Source organism: Salmo salar, chromosome ssa13, assembly GCF_905237065.1.
Source record: "Salmo salar chromosome ssa13, Ssal_v3.1, whole genome shotgun sequence".
Classification (NCBI taxonomy): domain Eukaryota; kingdom Metazoa; phylum Chordata; class Actinopteri; order Salmoniformes; family Salmonidae; genus Salmo; species Salmo salar.
The window spans coordinates 108,100,526-108,123,013 of NC_059454.1; the positions used below are offsets into that span (position 1 = coordinate 108,100,526).

Below are 22,488 nucleotides of genomic sequence, written 5' to 3' on the forward strand. Positions count from 1 at the left end.
GGGGGGGAGGCTGGTGGGAGAGTTGAGGGAGGAGAGGGAAGGAGGTAGGCTGGGTGAGGGGGGAGGCTGGTGGGAGAGTTGAGGGAGGAGGGGGAAGGAGGTAGGCTGGGTGAGGGGGGAGGCTGGTGGGAGAGTTGAGGGAGGAGAGGTGTGTCTCCAGAGATGCCTGAGTGCAGCTGCTGGTCTCTGTCTCTCCACACCTTGCCTGAAAAGCCCCTCTGCTCTCTTTCTTTCTCTCTCTCTCTCTTTATCTTTCTTTCTTTCTCTCTCTCTCTCTCTCTCTCTCTCTCTCTCTCTCTCTGTCTCTCTCTCTCTCTCTCTCTGTCTCTCTCCCTCTCTCTCTGTCTCTTTCTCTCTCTTTCTTTCTCCCTCTCTCTCTGTCTCTCTCTCTCTCTCTCTCTCTCTCCCTCTCTCTCTGTCTCCCTCTCTCTCTGTCTCTCTCTCTCTCTCTCTCTCTCCCTCTCTCTCTGTCTCTCTCTCTCTCTGTCTCTCTCTCTCTCTCTCTCTCTCTCTCTCTCTCTCCCTCTCTCTCTGTCTCTCTCTCTCTCTCTCCCCTCTCTCTCTCTCTCTCTCTCTCTCTGTGTGTGGTGTGGGCCAGGCTAGCTCATCCAGGGTGGGGGCTCTCACTCATAGCTTAGAGTGAGACTGGGGAGTCAATCCCCCTGAAGCTCTTCTTAGCCTGGGTACCAGTCTCTTCTAACTAACCTTACATTCTTCTTAGCCTGGGTTCTAGTCTCTTCTAACTAACCTTACGTTCTTCTTAGCCTGGGTTCTAGTCTCTTCTAACTAACCTTACGTTCTTCTTAGCCTGGGTTCCAGTCTCTTCTAACTAACCTTACATTCTTCTTAGCCTGGGTTCTAGTCTCTTCTAACTAACCTTACATTCTTCTTAGCCTGGGTTCTAGTCTCTTCTAACTAACCTTACATTCTTCTTAGCCTGGGTTCCAGTCTCTTCTAACTAACCTTACATTCTTCTTAGCCTGGGTTCCAGTCTCTTCTAACTAACCTTACGTTCTTCTTAGCCTGGGTTCTAGTCTCTTCTAACTAACCTTACATTCTTCTTAGCCTGGGTTCTAGTCTCTTCTAACTAACCTTACGTTCTTCTTAGCCTGGGTTCCAGTCTCTTCTAACTAACCTTACGTTCTTCTTAGCCTGGGTTCCAGTCTCTTCTAACTAACCTTACATTCTTCTTAGCCTGGGTTCTAGTCTCTTCTAACTAACCTTACGTTCTTCTTAGCCTGGGTTCCAGTACTTCTCACTCATCAGAAAGAAACAGTTGTCTTGATAGTAGTTCTCACTGTTTGACATGAAGTCAGGCTGTCCAGGTTTTTTTTTGGAGGTAACGCTGCTGCTTCCTACAAGTTTATTTATTTTATTGATTTATTTATTTATTTATTTCACCTTTATTTAACCAGGTAGGCCAGTTGAGAACAAGTTCTCATTTACAACTGCGTCCTGGCCAAGAATAAAGCAAAGCAGTTCGACACATACAACAACACAGAGTTACACATGGAGTAAAACAAACATACAGTCAATAATATGGTAGAAAAATAAGTCTATATACAATGTGAGCAAATGAGGTGAGATGAGGTAATTTGGTGGTTAGAGCTGTGTGTAATATGTCACGTCTTAGCAATTAGACAAAGATTTTCTTTATCTAAAAGGTCTATACAAGAGGAAGGGGGGGTCACTCCACTGAGAACAGGTTGAGTGACTTGTTCATTCACTAGCCCTAAGTTTTCTCTATGCTTATTATTAGTCTTAGATTAGAATATAAGATCATATCTCTGGCAAGTAACTTGTTGACTGATGGTACTGGATTGTTGGTGTGAATTGGTAAGAAAACAGTAATTATATTTAGTGAGTTGTTGTAGAATGTAATATTTTATTGAAGCTCCGTAGGTCCTTTCTAGAGGGTTTTATCCACTTGTGAATGTCACCATTTCTTTCTCTGCATTGTTGCATCTCTTGTTTTGTTTCCATTTCTCCTCTTCGTAAAAACAAGCCCCAAATAAATCCTCTGTGATCATATTTGTTGAAAAATAAAGATGGCTTCCTCATCAGTTTACATCACAATACCTAAACAGTAATACCATAACAACAATTACAGCTTTAACTCTAGCGTTCCTTCTGTGTTTGCTTTTTCACCTAAATTGTTGTTATAACAATAGCAGCTCCTAGTTAGATTCTGCTGTCTTTGGTAATCCTGAACGTTATACCAGGAGATGTTTTGGTTTCATGAGTATAATTAAGTATGTTGTTCATTGTTCATTTGTTTAGGTTTTAGTGTTGTGTAAAATGGGTATAATTCTCTGTATATGTCTCCAACTGCTATTGTCTCAGGTATTGTTGAAATGTTACCCCAAATCCTCCAGACAAAGAAAAAAACGAAGTCCCCGCAAAAAATGTAAGAATTAAATCGTAAAGAATTATGCCTTCACCAAGATCCCAAAACAAAGGATGTCAACAACAACAACCCCCCCCCCCACACACACACACAAAACAAAAAGACAATACAAAATTAACCAACCAACCAGGACATGAAGAATTCCTCAATATCAAACGGTGTTCCAGGTGTTTCTAGGAGCTATTACACTGTCAGAAGAGACGAGGAAGGCCTTGATAAATACTGAGAAGGATGTAAACACGGAAGCCAAAACGGTAAAACGCTGTGCCGTCTGAAAGAAGGGAAGATTTGGGCTCTTATGCCATCCTTATGCATTTTTTAATAGCTTTAACCATAGGGCTTGGCAGTGCCACCATTGACATCGTGCCAACAAAAATCTGCAGTGCCTGCCGCATTTCAGCCGGCCGGGGTTTGTCTGAAAACACACTGGCAGTGCTCTCGCAGACACAAAACCAAACCGGCTATGTTATCGATGGTTATTGGTTGAGTCCAAAAATGTTTGTAAGGGTTATTTTGTTGTTGTTACCAATATGAAAACCTTAAAATGTGAAAGACATGAATAATCTCAGCCGTTCACAGAAAGTCAAGTCGTTTTCTGTGTGTGTGTGTGTGTGTGTGTGTGTGTGTGTGTGTGTGTGCCAAGCTAGTGTATGTCATGCTATCATTGATTTTTACCAGGGTTACCGCAAATGTAGAAGTTACCATTTTTTGTACATTTTTTTTCTTCTCAAGTTGTAATTGTAGTATACGTGTTAGTACGTGTTAATATGTGTTAGTATGTGTTTCTGTCTTGGATGTTTTATTGATTCCTGGGTGAGGGAGAGGAGGGGTCTGGATAATGAAGCCTGTTTTGCATCGGGGTCCCTGCCTAGAATGTAATCAAGCGCATTGAAAAGCACCCAACAAGTACACAGCTCTTCTCTCCTCTCATAGGGCTGTTAGTGAATTTTAATGCCCCTGTATTTCAGCCCACCATCCTGGTTATTACCTATCAATAGGGTTTTTACCAAACCTCCTGGGATGTTGCAGTGCCTCAGATCACAAAATCTATAAATGTTATATCTATAAATATAGTTGATAAATACGGGTTGAGTTGTGTCTCTGATGTCATTCTTGTTAAGTTTATTTATTCCTCCTTATATATTTGTATATATATATATTTGTATATCGACGTGCTCCCAAGGAATCAGTCTGCTGGGGGTTTTCTCATGGCTGCTCATAAAATTAATTTTTGGAACGCAAAATGTGCCAGGTTTCTAAATGTTTCCAAAGGAGAGACAATATCGTTGTTTATGCACCAGGACTATATTTTTGTGGATTTTCACTCGTGTGTTTAGAACGTGGCTTCTCGCAACACCTTGTAGACTTTGGTTGTGGCCCAAATGGAACCCTATTACCTATATAGTGCACTACTTCTGACCATAGCCCTATGGAACCCTATTCCCTATATAGTGCACTACTTTAGACCAGAGCCCTATAGAACCCTATTCCCTATATAGTGCACTACTTTAGACCAGAGCCATATGGAACCCTATTCCCTATATAGTGCACTACTATAGACCAGAGCCCTATTCCCTATATAGTGCACTACTTCTGACCAGAGCCCTATTCCCTATATAGTGCACTACTTTAGACCAGAGCCATATGGAACCCTATTCCCTATATAGTGCACTACTATAGACCAGAGCCCTATTCCCTATATAGTGCACTACTTCTGACCAGAGCCCTATTCCCTATATAGTGCACTACTTCTGACCAGAGCCCTATTCCCTATATAGTGCACTACTATAGACCAGAGCCCTATTCCCTATATAGTGCACTACTTTAGACCAGAGCCCTATGGAACCCTACTCCCTATATAGTGCACTACTTTAGACCAGAGCCCTATGGCACCCTATTCCCTATATAGTGCACTACTTTAGACCAGAGCCCTATGGAACCCTATTCCCTATATAGTGCACTACTTTAGACCAGAGCCCTATGGAACCCTATTCCCTATATAGTGCACTCTTTCTGACCAGAGCCCTAGGCACTATAAAGGGAAAGAGGGTGCCATTTGGGACAAAAGCTTTGTTGGGAGTTCTGGAAGGATGCCCGTTGATGTCATGGAAACAGGTTGAGTTGCTGAGAATGATTCATGTCAGCTATGTTCTCCTGTTCTCCCCCACGTGAAACGGGAATAGATGGTTTAACCCTTCACACCGTCTCACCTTGTCTGCAGACAGAACGCTATACGGGTTAGTTAGGTTTTTACATACAACCCGAAGATATGCCAGAGGATATCACATCCTATTAGAGGACGGTTTCAATCTGTTTCCTCCCAATGTCCGTATGATAAAATACAACTGCGTAGTCTTCTCTTCTGCCTCAACATTAAACCTCAAGGCCGTATCCAATCATAACGGGTGACACGGTTTTCGACCCCAAAATAAAAAATAAAATAAAACAGAATAAAGTCCAACTTCATCTGACCGAGCGGCTTTACAACTAACCTTAACCCGTCCTTATGCCATGTCCACTCCTGTATTTATATAGAGGATTCTATCACGCTCTCTATCCGGCCAATTATATCAACTGTCTTTCTCATTATATCTCAATCTGAAGTCACTGTTATCAGCTTCCTCAATAATTGACCATCAAAAAAATATATGAAAATCCCCCGAAAATGTATGAAACCTAAATTGGAAAGAATTTGACGTTTATTCTATATAGCACAAAGAGAGAACAGGCCTTCACAGTTGCCTAGTTAAATAAAGGTTAAATAAACAACACACATTATAGCAAATAACAGAGGAAACCATCCATCTATAACACCTGCCATCTTTTAGAACTAGTGATCCTACACTGTTGTCAAACATCTTTCAATCTCCTTCATTTGCTTGGTCCGGTTCAGTTTTGTTCTTATGATACTAAATATTTTCAAAAAAGACCTTCAGTTGCTGTTCTTTTATTTTATTTTTTTTCATTAGCCAGCACTTCAGATGTCTGGAGCTTCCACCATCTGCCTTTTGCCGATGGATTTTTATCAGCAACTTTATTTGCAAGTTGTTAGTTTATTTTGATGTCCTCTTTGAATATCTCTGTATCTCTGTTTTTATTTAGTTTTTTTTTGGACAGTTTACGTAGGCTGAAATAACTAAGAGCACATAGATGGCTGTTTCTTTTTTGTTGTTGTAATAATAGTCTATATAAAGTACAACCACTTTAGGGAAAGATTTTCTAAATAATTTCCACAAAGAAAGACGATAGTTTTCTACAGAGATAATATAATATAATGCTGAACCTCAGAAATAGAGCTCTTTTGAAGGTAACATGAGGATTCATTGTATCGTATGCAGTGTCTGAAATACCTAAATGTAGTTTATAATTGTTTTTGTAAATGATGTATTACACCTGAAATTGTTGATTAGTAATTATTTTAAAGTTTTATTGAACTGAATTTACAAAACCCGAGCCTGTCCACATTCACAGACAAAATGGTTATAGTTCGACACAAATTACAACCTAGGGTTTGTTTATTCCCAGAAATTCTCACTTTTTCTTGAGGCGATGGACATTGTCTTTTTTTGCCATTTCGGTGCAGTCTTCCCTCATCTTCTTATGTAAAAGGTGATTTTCCAGGGGCTTTGACGGCCTCACTATGAAGACTAGCGGATCTTGTATTTAGGCCATGAAACATTCTCAGTCCTATCCAGGTAACCCAAGGCAACTGCATATTCTCAACCTAACCCAAGGCACCAAGGAAACAGAGAGAGAGGTACACAATCCCCCCTTCAGACCCAGGGCCAAAGAGCGGGACAGGCAGATCAAATACCTAACAGGATTATACTGAAGCAGGGAAGTCCTTGTTCAGTACAGGGCAAATAAGAACTAGGAAGCTTTCAGGATTTTGTTTTCTTGTCAGAAAAATAAATAAATGAATGAAAAATATTAGCAGCTACATTTTTCTGAAGGAATTGTCCTCGGAAATGATTGTTGATTATGGGAGACCTCATAATACGCTGTAAAACAGCGTCTTTCCCTTTGTATTTGTGTCGCTTAACATTGTTGTCGTTCGGTAATAGAGATATTATGTGTTTAAAATATTATTTACCCTTCTAGTATAAAGTAAACTAAAAAAAAATGTTGCACCTGAATTGACAGTAAGGTCAGTTGTTGAACAACCGGAATGCCTTTTCACACCCCCAAATTCTGTCTTCAGTTTTCTATTCAGAAACTGGTTATTGTTCCATTGCTTGGAATTTGGGAAATGTTGTGTGTGATACTATTGGTGATATTACTGGTGTAGTCTGGTCTTCCTCGTCCTGCCCCTAAAGGCCGTTCAGCATCATCTGGGTCTGTCCCTGGGGGGGTACTAGCTACAGTACTGTGTCTGAGCCCGTGGACTTGCAGACTGGCACGGGTTAGCTTTTGCCACATCTGACGACGGCGTCTTGGCACAGCTCAGCGTCGAAGGCAGAGAGAGAGAGCTTCTACGTTGATCAGTGTTGTGTTGACTGTTTGTTGAAGAAAACAGTCATATAAACTTGGTTAATGCTGGAACCAGTAGGTCTATCTATTCTATTTTTAATGATTTCTTTATTAAAACAGTCTACAGAGTATTACACTTTGATTAGCAAATAAAATGTGATTACTCGTATAAATGATTACATGATTTTTTTTAATTTTATTTCATTTGTGTTTCGTTGATTTAAAAAAATAATAATACTGTTTTGCCAACATAATACATTCTACATGGAAGCAGTGGTACCAGCAATATGCAGAACCTGAGGACGTTTAGCTAGAGCACAAGTTTAGATACAAATAAAAATACATTTGTAGCTGTTATTCAGCTAGTAAATATATTTTTTTTTAATGTAAATAAAGGGGGGGAGAGAATAAGAATAAAACCTTAAATCTGTCTGAAATCTACTACTTAAGTACTATTTAGACCGTTGAGTAGAAACAGCAGCATCGAGGCTCATCTATCCTGAGAATGTGTCTTGTAATGTACAGTTGTGTTGACTCCCGCTATTTGTTCATTTGGCTACAACACGTCCCCTTTATCTCAACATCAGCTGTTGTCAAACACAGAGACGATTCTCTTCCTCAAAAGTGTGCAGCGAATACTACTAGATGAAAAGCCAAAATTAGTATAACATCCTGGAATTTAAAGCACACTCGATTTTCCCGAAAATGTCACATACTATAAAACGTTATATTTTCCATTTAGCTAAAATGTCTACTATTCCGAACACAAGTATAGGTATTCAGACACAGTCAGAATATTTACTGTTTATAGAGGCTGCACTGACTCTGTTGGTATGCAGCCTAAGTCAAGTCCAGTAAGCTTCCTGTTCTAACCCCTAAACCTGTCTTTTTACGTCCTGACATGGTTGTATTATGATTAAATATGACTAAACCGTTTAATTAAAAGACATTATTAACGCCTCTGGAAGGTCTAACAGAACTATATGGATCATCACTCTGTCGGAGTCCCAAATGGCTCCCTATTCCCTATGGGCCCTGGTCAAAAGTAGTGCACTAATTAGGGAATAGGGAGCCATATTGAACATTACTAGGATTCAGACACTAGTATTCAGTACTGTGATGAGACAAATTCATGTCCGTATAGCTCTGTTACAGAGTCTAATGTTATAAACAGAAAGTATTCACACTGCTTGATTTATTCCCCTTTTGTTTGTTTGTTACCGCTTTTATTTAAAATATATATTTTTTTTCTTGACATTTTTTAAAATGAATTAGAAATGAACAGTTGAAATGTTTTGAGTCAATAAGTATTCAACCCCTTTGTTATGTTAAGCCTAAATAAGCTCAGGAGTCGAAATGTACTGAACAAGTCACATAATAAGTTGAATGGACTCACTCTGTGTGCAATAATAGTGTTCAACATGATTTTTGAATGACTACCTCATCTCTGTACCACACACATACAATTATCTGTAAGGTCCCTCAGTCGAGCAGTGAATTTCAAACACAGATTAAACCACAAAGACCAGGGAGGTTTTCCAATGCCTCATAAAGAAGGGCACCTATTGGTAGATGGGTAGAAATAAAAAAAACAGACATTTGATATCCCTTTGAGCATGGTGAAGTTATTCATTACAGGATGGATGGTGTATCAATACACTCAGTCACTACAACGATACAGGCGTCCTTCCTAACTCAGTTGCCGGAGAGGAAGGACACCACCCCAGGACTTCACCATGAGACTAATGGTGACTTAAAAACAGTTACAGAGTTTAATAGCTGTGAAAGGAGAAAACTGAGGATGGATCAACAACATTGTAGTTACATACAGGAGCAATTCGGGTTAAGTGCCTTGCTCAAGGACACAGCGACAGATTTTTCACCTAGCCAGCTCGGGAATTCGATCCAACGACCTTTCGGTGACTGGCCCAACGCTCTACCTGCCGCCCAGTATACAGTAAACAACTTGTTGTAGTACCGTTGTGAATCTGCAGTAAATGACAGAAATCATACTGCTGTAAATGAAATGAGCTTGTTGAAGCGGGTCCACTATCTAAACATTGGTTTCAATTATTCACGTACAAAATATCCTATCTCTCCATAGCTGTTTAATCATTTTCCTTCCTGTATTTAGACATTTGTTGTCAATGCATGAGCTTCATTTCACAACAGTATTGCTCCTCCACAGCTGTGTGTGTGTGTGTGTGTGTGTGTGTGTGTGTGCGTGCGTGCGTGCGTGCGTGCGTGCGTGCGTGTGTGTGTGTGTGTGCGCGCAGGCCCCAGCCCTGTAATGGACTTCATGTTTACTTCCTGACTCCCAGTTCAGTTCAGTAGATGATCAGGAATTTGGTGTTCTGCAGAGAGGTGGCCTAAACGAAATGTCTCAACAAGACCTCTGGAAGAAAACAAAGACCTGTGAAAAAGAACATTGTTTCCACCGAGGGTAACTCAGGAAGCGTCTTCTTCCTGTTTGTTCTGAAACGTCAGTATAGTGTACTGGGGTTATTTATTAGATTTATAGAAAAACACCTTTAACTCCCAATTAATATCATGTTTTATATTATACAGTATTTCAAACACGTTAAGATGAAACTAGGATAAACTCTGTCGCTCTCCATCGTGCGTGTGTCTGTGTGTGTGTGTGTGTGTGTGTGTGTGTGTGTGTGTGTGTGTGTGTGTGTGTGTGTGTGTGTGTGTGTGTGTGTGTGTGCATACGTCAGTCTGTGTGTGTGTGTGTGTGTGTGTCCGTGTGTGTCTGCGTGCGTGCGTGTCCGTGTGTATCCAGCAGGATGTGTAGAGTGTATGTGACGCAGGTCGTGACCTCCTCTCTGACCTTGTCCTATTGCTACTCTCGTCTCTTGTAAATTCCAATCTTTAAATCCTTAGTTATACTCTTACAACTAAATGAAATACCAGGGATTTTTGCTTGTTGTATGCGTGCTCTCGAGTGCTTGGGAGATGACAGGTTGAAAAGGTCAAAATAACTATATTACGTAGGGACTAACAGCCACGTGAGCCTCGCTGTGACGCCACCGAGGATCCATCCACCCAGGATGGAGGGCAGACATTGTGAAATGTGGAACTAACATTTAGTTGTATTGATGACAGGAACATGAATGTTGTTAATCAAACATGTATTAGTTAACCATCTGTGTTGTAGGTGATACAACGCGCGTTTTAGGTACATTATTTTTTGTGTGTTATGCAGAGGTCGGTTTCTCAACAGATATTTCATTATGTTCTCAACAGTTATTTCATTATGTTCTCAACAGATATTTCATTATGTTCTCAACAGATATTTCATTATGTTCTCAACAGTTATTTCATTATGTTCTCAACAGATATTTCATTATGTTCTCAACAGTTATTTCATTATGTTCTCAATAGATATTTCATTATGTTCTCAACATTTATGACATGATGTTTGCCTGAGGCACATACAGTACAATGTCAAATCAGAAGGGATAGCAACTTCTCGAAGTGTACACCAGAGGCGCATGTCGTCATTGTGTGTTGTGTGTACAGCGTCTGTATGGCGTGTTTGTGTGCGTGTATGGCGTGTGTATATGTGTACGGTGTTGGTGTGTGTGAGTACAGTGTCTGCTTGTGTACGGTGTGTGTTTTACTGTGTGTGTGGGGGGGGGGGACATTTTTGTGTGTGTGCCAATTTAGTAGGCTACAGCTGGAAGTTGTCTGAGGCTGGCCATGCAAAACTGAGCTGAGGACGGTTTGAAAGCTGGAAACTGTTATCTAGCCTACAATGGTCTGGTATATCTGTAATCCAGCCATCCATGGTTTGGTATATCTGTAATCCAGCCACCCATGGTCTGGTATATCTGTAATCCAGCCACCCATGGTCTGGTATATCTGTAATCCAGCCTACCATGGTCTGGTATATCTGTAATCCAGCCTACCATGGTCTGGTATATCTGTAATCCAGCCACCCATGGTTTGGTATATCTGTAATCCAGCCACCCATGGCCTGGCCCTATAATGAACTACTACTATTGGTGTGTGTGTGTTGAGAACTGGAGTGTTAGTCCTCTCCTTGTCCAGTTTGAACCAGTCACTATATAATGTTACATGGCTACTTGGTTGTCCCTTAAAGTGGAACTGATAAGTGTTTTAACTACTTTTGCAGATATGAAACAAACAGACAATCATCATAGTAGTAAAAAAAAATATCAAATTCCCAGTTTTACGTCACAACACTAACTTTATTAGAGGTTTTAAAAACAGGTTCTATGTGACTCAACGTTCAGTGACATACACTAAGGCATTGTTGGTAGAATAGATGGATGCAGTTCAATGCATGATTAATATAAATTCACCAATACATTTCTTTGTAGTCCAAAACATATTGCTATCAGGTTGTAATTCACAGCTGGTCTGGTACATTGTTTGCTTCCATCCAGCCGTTCGAGCTCCCCATTTTTCATTTTCAATGACTCAATATTTTGGACAAAAAAAGGGACGAATGTAACCAGGGGCTGGAAATGTCAACGCTATCCAACTAACATGGACAATGTTAGTTGGACACCTGTCAGGTGGATGGATTATCTTGGCAAAGGAGAAATGCTCACTAACAGGGATGTAAACTAATTTGTGCACAAAATTTGAGAGAAATAAGCCTTTTTTGTGTGTATGGAACATTTCTGGGATCTTTTATTTCAGCTCATGAAACATGGGACCAACACTTTACATGTTGCGTTTATATTTTTGTTCAGTATATATACTTTATACTTTGTTTCATACATTACACAAACGTCTTAAGATGTAAACTTGAGGACCCAGATCTTATAGCACAAAGTACACTGTTTGTGTGTGTGTGTGTGTGTGTGTGTGTGTGTGTGTGTGTGTGTGTGTGTGTGTGTGTGTGTGTGTGTGTGTGTGTGTGTGTGTGTGTGTGTGTGTGTGTGTGTGTGTGTGTGTGTGTGTGTGTGTGTGTGTGTGTGTGTGTGTGTGTGTGTGTGTCTGTGTCTGTGTGTGTCTGTGCGTGAGAGAGTTTCTGTAGCATTGCAGATGTCTGTTTGGTGGTATAGTGCTGCCTGGAAATGTAATGCTGAAGTATGATAGCACATGTTCTATGTTATACACAGCAGAGCTAGAGAATCATGTGACAAAGCTATTATTATATGCTGTTGGTTGGGGTTTGGGCCGTCTCTGTCTTTCCTGTTGGGACTTTGTTGTGTTATGATGAAACCTCATAAACCTCCGGTACAGACATACATTGTTACATACTGTCGGCTTGAGGCTTATAATTTTCCACACATGAAACTAACTTATTTAAATGCAGAATCATCTCACTTTAAAGTTTTCTACAAGATATGTTTGATTTTAGAAGTTTTTCCGTCGCATTGTTGAGGAAAAAGGATTGTTCATTTTTTAACACTTCCTGTCTTCTCTCTACCCAGGTAAAACGGAGAGAGGATCCTACTCCTATGTAAGAGATTCCAACCTACACGGGTGTCATCAGGTAAATAATTAACCAATAAGGCCCGAGGAGGTGTGGTATATGGCCAATATAACACTGCTAAGGGCTGTTCTTAAGCACGACGCAACGCGGAGTGCCAGGACAAACACCTTAGCCGTGGTATATTGGCCATATATCACAAACCCCTGAGGTGGCTTATTGCTATTATAAACAGGTTACCAACGTCATTAGAGCAGTAAAAATAAATGTTTTGTCATGCCCGTGGTATATGGTCTGATATACCATGGCTGTCAGCCAATCAGCACTCAGGGCTCGAACCACCCAGTTTATAATATAGTGAATACAGCTTTACTTTGGAATTCTGAACATCCACCTTCCTCAGTCCTGTTTCCTGTCGTGTGTTGTTGGCACGGGGACAGAACTTGGCCTGTCGTTGGCATGGAGATAGAACTTGGCCTCTCGTTGGCATGGGGATGAAGCTTGGCCTTCCCCTCTGTGCCCATGTCCTTCAGCTCTCTCTGTCTCTCTCTGTCTCTCTCATACAGTACTGTACACTAGCTCTAAAAATTAAAGCACCACAGTACAAAATAAGGTTGCCTTGCCACATGCTGACATACTATTACTGATTTACTATTACTGACATACTATTACTGACATACTATTACTGATTTACTATTACTGATTTACTATTACTGACATACTATTACTGACATACTATTACTGACATACTATTACTGATTTACTATTACTGATTTACTATTACTGACATACTATTACTGACATACTATTACTGATTTACTATTACTGACATACTATTACTGACATACTATTACTGACATACTATTACTGATATACTATTACTGACATACTATTACTGACATACTATTACTGACATACTATTACTGATATACTATTACTGATATACTATTACTGACATACTATTACTGATATACTATTACTGACATAATATTACTGACATACTATTACTGATATACTATTACTGATATACTATTACTGATATACTATTACTGACATAATATTACTGACATACTATTACTGATTTACTATTACTGACATACTATTACTGACATACTATTACTGACATACTATTACTGACATACTATTACTGACATACTATTACTGATATACTATTACTGATATACTATTACTGACATACTATTACTGACATACTATTACTGATATACTATTACTGACATACTATTACTGATATACTATTACTGACATACTATTACTGACATACTATTACTGACATACTATTACTGACATACTATTACTGATATACTATTACTGACATACTATTACTGACATACTATTACTGACATACTATTACTGATATACTATTACTGACATACTATTACTGACATACTATTACTGATATACTATTACTGACATACTATTACTGACATACTATTACTGATATACTATTACTGATTTACTATTACTGACATACTATTACTGACATACTATTACTGACATACTATTACTGACATACTATTACTGACATACTATTACTGATATACTATTACTGACATACTATTACTGACATACTATTACTGATATACTATTACTGATATACTATTACTGACATACTATTACTGACATACTATTACTGATATACTATTACTGATTTACTATTACTGACATACTATTACTGATATACTATTACTGACATACTATTACTGACATACTATTACTGATTTACTATTACTGACATACTATTACTGACATACTATTACTGATATACTATTACTGACATACTATTACTGACATACTATTACTGATATACTATTACTGACATACTATTACTGACATACTATTACTGATATACTATTACTGACATACTATTACTGATATACTATTACTGATATACTATTACTGATATACTATTACTGACATACTATTACTGATATACTATTACTGACATACTATTACTGATATACTATTACTGACATACTATTACTGACATACTATTACTGATATACTATTACTGACATACTAATACTGATATACTATTACTGACATAATATTACTGACATAATATTACTGACATACTATTACTGACATACTATTACTGATATACTATTACTGACATACTATTACTGATATACTATTACTGACATACTATTACTGATATACTATTACTGACATAATATTACTGACATAATATTACTGACATACTATTACTGACATACTATTACTGATATACTATTACTGACATAATAATTCTGACATACTATTACTGATATACTATTACTGATATACTGACATACTATTACTGATATACTATTACTGACATACTATTACTGATATACTATTACTGATATACTATTACTGACATACTATTACTGACATACTATTACTGACATACTATTACTGACTTACTATTACTGACTTACTATTACTGACATACTATTACTGACATACTATTACTGACATACTATTACTGACATACTATTACTGACATACTATTACTGATATACTATTACTGACATAATATTACTGACATACTATTACTGATATACTATTACTGACATACTATTACTGATATACTATTACTGACATACTATTACTGATATACTATTACTGATATACTATTACTGACATACTATTACTGACATACTATTACTGACATACTATTACTGACATACTAATACTGATATACTATTACTGACATAATATTACTGACATAATATTACTGACATACTATTACTGACATACTATTACTGATATACTATTACTGACATACTATTACTGATATACTATTACTGACATACTATTACTGATATACTATTACTGACATAATATTACTGACATAATATTACTGACATACTATTACTGACATACTATTACTGATATACTATTACTGACATAATAATTCTGACATACTATTACTGACATACTATTACTGATATACTATTACTGACATACTATTACTGATATACTATTACTGACATACTATTACTGATATACTATTACTGACATAATACTGCTATATTACTGACATACTATTACTGACATACTATTACTGATATACTATTACTGACATAATAATTCTGACATACTATTACTGACATACTATTACTGATATACTATTACTGACATACTATTACTGACATACTATTACTGACATACTATTACTGATATACTATTACTGACATACTATTACTGACATACTATTACTGACATACTATTACTGATATACTATTACTGACATACTATTACTGACATACTATTACTGATATACGATTACTGATATACTATTACTGACATACTATTACTGACATACTATTACTGATATACTGACATACTATTACTGACATACTATTACTGATATACTTTTACTGATATACTATTGCTTATATACTATTACTGACATACTATTACTGATATACTGACATACTATTACTGATATACTGACATACTATTACTGACATACTATTACTGACATACTATTACTGATATACTATTACTGATATACTATTACTGACATACTATTACTGACATACTATTACTGACATACTATTACTGAAGTACTATTACTGATATACTATTACTGACATACTATTACTGATATACTATTACTGACATACTATTACTGATATACTGACATACTATTACTGATATACTATTACTGATATACTATTACTGATATATTATTACTGATATACTATTACTGACTTACTATTACTGATATACTATTACTGATATACTAATACTGACATACTATTACTGATATAATATTACTGACATACTATTACTGATTTACTATTACTGACATACTATTACTGACATACTATTACTGATATACTATTACTGACATACTGTTACTGATATACTATTACTGACATACTATTACTGATATACTATTACTGACATACTATTACTGATATATTGACATAGTATTACTGACATACTGTTACTGATATACTATTACTGATATACTGACATACTATTACTGATATAGTATTACTGATATACTATTACTTACATACTATTACTGATATACTATTACTGATATACTGACATACTATTACTGATATACTATTACTCATATACTATTACTGATATACTAATACTGACATACTATTACTGATATACTGACATACTATTACTGACATACTATTACTGATATATTATTACTGACATACTATTACTGACATACTATTACTGATATAGTATTACCCATATACTATTACTGACATACTGCCATACAATTACTGACATACTAATACTGATATACTGACACACTATTACCGATATACTATTACTGATATACTATTACTGATATACTGACATACTATTACTGATATACTATTACCGACTATTACTGATATACTATTACTGATATACTATTACTGATATACTATTACTGATATATTGACATACTTTTACTGACATACTATTACTGATATACTGACATACTATTACTGATATATTATTACTGACATACTGACATACTATTACTGACATACTATTACTGATATATTGACATACTTTTACTGACATACTATTACTGATATACTGACATACTATTACTGATATAATATTACTGACATACTATTACTAATATATTATTACTGACATACTGACATACTATTACTATTACTGATATACTATTACTGACATACTGACATACTAATACTGATATACTATTAAGGACATACTGACATACTTTTACTGACATACTATTACTGACATACTGACATACTAATACTGATATACTATTACTGATATACTGACATACTATTACTGATATACTATTACTGATATTATATTACTGATATAATATTACTGACATACTATTACTGATATACTATTACTGATATACTATTACTGATATTATATTACTGATATAATATTACTGACATACTATTACTGATATACTGACATACTATTACTGATATACTATTACTGATATACTATTACTGATATAACATTACTGACATACTATTACTGATATACTATTACTGATATAATATTACTGACATACTATTACTGATATACTGACATACTATTACTGATATACTATTACTGATAAACTATTACTGAAATAATATTACTGACATACTATTACTGATACACTATTACTGATACACTATTACTGATATACTATTACTGACATTCTCCACAGGTTTAATGTTATGTGGTCTCCTCAGGTTTAATGTTATGTGGTCTCCTCAGGTTTAATGGTAGGTAGTCGCCTCAGGTTTAATGGTAGGTCGTCTCCTCAGGTTTAATGGTAGGTCGTCTCCTCAGGTTTAATGGTAGGTCGTCTCCTCAGATTTTAATATACCGGTCATTTGATAAATTTCCCGGCCCCATATGCATTGGGTGCGTTACACATTAGGGCATCCACCCACTGTGCAGAATGACAGAAATCCCATCTAGAGGATGGTAAGACATCTTAACAGAACATTTGGTATTAACATTCTAAACGGCACACCTGGGGAAAACACCATTCTAAACACACCTGGGAAAACACCGTTCTAAACAGCACACCTGGGAAAACACCATTCTAAACAGCACACCTGGGAAAACACCATTCTAAACACACCTGGGAAAACACCATTCTAAACACACCTGGGGAAAACACCATTCTAAACACACCTGGGAAAACACCATTCTAAACAGCACACCTGGGAAAACACCATTCTAAACACACCTGGGAAAACACCATTCTAAACAGCACCCCTGGGGAAAACACCATTCTAAACACCACCTGGGAAAACACCATTCTAAACACACCTGGGAAAACACCATTCTAAACACACCTGGGAAAACACCATTCTAAACACACCTGGGAAAACACCATTCTAAACACACCTGGGAAAACACCATTCTAAACACCACCTGGGGAAAACACCATTCTAAACACCACCTGGGAAAACACCATTCTAAACACACCTGGGAAAACACCATTCTAAACACACCTGGGAAAACACCATTCTAAACACCACCTGGGAAAACACCATTCTAAACACACCTGGGAAAACACCATTCTAAACACACACCTGGGAAAACACCATTCTAAACACACCTGGGAAAACACCATTCTAAACAGCACCCCTGGGGAAAACACCATTCTAAACACACCTGGGAAAACACCATTCTAAACACACCTGGGAAAACACCATTCTAAACAGCACACCTGGGGAAACACCATTCTAAACACCACCTGGGGAAAACACCATTCTAAACACACCTGGGGAAAACACCATTCTAAACACACCTGGGGAAAACACCATTCTAAACACACCTGGGAAAACACCATTCTAAACACCACCTGGGGAAAACACCATTCTAAACAGCCACCTGGGGAAAACACCATTCTAAACACACCTGGGAAAACACCATTCTAAACAGCACACCTGGGAAAACACCATTCTAAACACACCTGGGAAAACACCATTCTAAACAGCACACCTGGGAAAACACCATTCTAAACACACCTGGGGAAAACACCATTCTAAACACACCTGGGAAAACACCATTCTAAACACACCTGGGGAAAACACCATTCTAAACACACCTGGGAAAACACCATTCTAAACAGCACACCTGGGGAAAACACCATTCTAAACAGCACACCTGGGAAAACACCATTCTAAACACACCTGGGAAAACACCATTCTAAACACACCTGGGGAAAACACCATTCTAAACACCACCTGGGAAAACACCATTCTAAACAGCACCCTGGGAAAACACCATTCTAAACAGCACCTGGGAAAACACCATTCTAAACAGCACACCTGGGAAAACACCATTCTAAACAGCACACCTGGGAAAACACCATTCTAAACAGCACACCTGGGGAAAACACCATTCTAAACAGCACCTGGGAAAACACCATTCTAAACACCACCTGGGGAAAACACCATTCTAAACACACCTGGGGAAAACACCATTCTAAACACACCTGGGGAAAACACCATTCTAAACACACCTGGGAAAACACCATTCTAAACAGCCACCTGGGGAAAACACCATTCTAAACACACACCTGGGGAAAACACCATTCTAAACACACCTGGGAAAACACCATTCTAAACACACACCTGGGAAAACACCATTCTAAACACACCTGGGAAAACACCATTCTAAACACACACCTGGGAAAACACCATTCTAAACACACCTGGGGAAAACACCATTCTAAACACACCTGGGAAAACACCATTCTAAACACACCTGGGGAAAACACCATTCTAAACACACCTGGGAAAACACCATTCTAAACACACCTGGGAAAACACCATTCTAAACACACCTGGGAAAACACCATTCTAAACACACCTGGGAAAACACCATTCTAAACAGCACACCTGGGAAAACACCATTCTAAACAGCACACCTGGGAAAACACCATTCTAAACACCACCTGGGAAAACACCATTCTAAACAGCACACCTGGGAAAACACCATTCTAAACAGCACACCTGGGAAAACACCATTCTAAACAGCACCCTGGGAAAACACCATTCTAAACAGCACCCTGGGAAAACACCATTCTAAACACACCTGGGGAAAACACCATTCTAAACACACCTGGGAAAACACCATTCTAAACACACCTGGGAAAACACCATTCTAAACACACCTGGGGAAAACACCATTCTAAACACACCTGGGAAAACACCATTCTAAACACACCTGGGAAAACACCATTCTAAACAGCACACCTGGGAAAACACCATTCTAAACACACCTGGGAAAACACCATTCTAAACACACCTGGGGAAAACACCATTCTAAACACACCTGGGGAAAACACCATTCTAAACACACCTGGGAAAACACCATTCTAAACACACCTGGGAAAACACCATTCTAAACAGCACACCTGGGGAAAACACCATTCTAAACAGCACACTGGGAAAACACCATTCTAAACACACCTGGGAAAACACCATTCTAAACAGCACACCTGGGGAAAACACCATTCTAAACAGCACCTGGGGAAAACACCATTCTAAACACACCTGGGAAAACACCATTCTAAACACACCTGGGGAAAACACCATTCTAAACACACCTGGGAAAACACCATTCTAAACAGCACACCTGGGAAAACACCATTCTAAACAGCACACCTGGGAAAACACCATTCTAAACAGCACACCTGGGAAAACACCATTCTAAACACACCTGGGAAAACACCATTCTAAACAGCACACCTGGGAAAACACCATTCTAAACACACCTGGGAAAACACCATTCTAAACAGCACACCTGGGAAAACACCATTCTAAACACCACACCTGGGAAAACACCATTCTAAACAGCACACCTGGGAAAACACCATTCTAAACAGCACACCTGGGAAAACACCATTCTAAACAGCACACCTGGGAAAACACCATTCTAAACACACCTGGGAAAACACCATTCTAAACACACCTGGGAAAACACCATTCTAAACACACCTGGGAAAACACCATTCTAAACACACCTGGGGAAAACACCATTCTAAACACACCTGGGAAAACACCATTCTAAACACACCTGGGAAAACACCATTCTAAACACACCTGGGGAAAACACCATTCTAAACACACCTGGGAAAACACCATTCTAAACACACCTGGGAAAACACCATTCTAAACACACCTGGGAAAACACCATTCTAAACACACCTGGGAAAACACCATTCTAAACAGCACACCTGGGAAAACACCATTCTAAACACACCTGGGAAAACACCATTCTAAACACACCTGGGGAAAACACCATTCTAAACACACCTGGGAAAACACCATTCTAAACAGCACACCTGGGAAAACACCATTCTAAACAGCACACCTGGGGAAAACACCATTATCATCAACTAGCATGGGTTGCTAATATGAATAGGATTATCATAGTGGTGCGTCAAATAGAACAGGAGAGACATGGCATGTCGGTGGATCCAATAGGGAAGTAAATGGAAACGTACATAAATAAATGAAATCCGTCCAAAATACTTCACCAGAAAGCCTGATTTAGCAACAGAGGAATCGAGGATCATTAGCTTATTAAAAAAATTTTTTTTGAAAAAAGAATAATAAAAAGGTGTGAATTTTTTCAAATCACATCGGAGGCCTATGCCTGTTGGGTAAGCCCACAGTTTGGCCAGCGCGCATGGCAACAAGCCTAGCTGATTATTGAGTTGCGGCTGTCAGTTAAAAACATGTAAAATATGTGTGAAGATAATGTGGCTTGAGTTTAATTTAAAATGTTGAGACAAGAAGAAGGGGAGGGCTGTGTGGTGATGATATAGGCCAGTGTCTCTCTCCAGAATGACTCTGCTGTCTCCCACCAGTTCTGTCATTCATTTGTTTCATTTTGATCAATTCTGAATTATATAAGTGTCACCAGTAGATAATCCCTGTATTACAGTCATTTACTGATGTCATTACAGAGGTCACAACCTGATACACTTGTGAGAAACACATTTTTTTTGGGGTGTTTATTTCATAACCGTCATTTAGAAGATTTGTAAATGTTTTCATTGTCTCTTGTTTGCAGTGCTCCATGTGATCAATGTGGTCACCTGAACGTGTGTTTAAATACCTGCCGGGCTTCTGCATGGAAGTGTAGAAACAGACATTTTTTTTTTTATTCACAATTTTATGGTTAATCACGTGACAATGATTTTGAGAAACCCCCCCCAAAAAAAACATTATTATTGAAATGAAACTAAAATTAAATTTAAAGAAAATAAATAAATGCACATATATACGAATTGTAATTGAATTTAGAATAGTAGAAATGGTCGGATAAATGACACTGGAAACTCATGGGCCACCTTTTATTTTTATTTAACCTTTATTTAACCTTTATTTAACCTTTATTTAACCTTTATTTAACCTGGTAAACTAGTTGAGAACAAGTTCTCATTTACAACTGTGACCTGACCAAGATAAAGCAAAGCAGTGTGACACAAACAACAACACAGAGTTACACATGGAATAAACAATAAACAAGCCAATAACACAATAAACAAGTCAATGACACAGTAGAAAAAAAAGAAAGTCTATATACAGTGTGTGTAAAAGGCATGAGGAGGTAGGCAATAAATAGGCCATAGGAGCAAATAATTACAATTTAGCAGATTAACACTGGAGTGATAAATGAGCAGATGATGATGTGCAAGTAGAAATACTGGTGTGAAAAA

General features: G+C 37.7%; 1 protein-coding gene across 14 annotated transcripts in view; it reads left to right on the forward strand.

The window, feature by feature from the left end:
- LOC106568540 (transcription factor 4) overlaps positions 1 to 22,488 on the forward strand; it is a 428,072-nt gene that overhangs the window by 196,743 nt on the left and 208,841 nt on the right. For all 14 annotated transcript variants that reach the window (XM_045692640.1, XM_045692649.1, XM_045692645.1 and 11 more), the window contains one exon: positions 12,292 to 12,353. In XM_045692640.1, the coding sequence (XP_045548596.1) occupies positions 12,292 to 12,353 (62 nt within the window). The remainder of the gene's footprint in view (positions 1 to 12,291; positions 12,354 to 22,488) is intronic.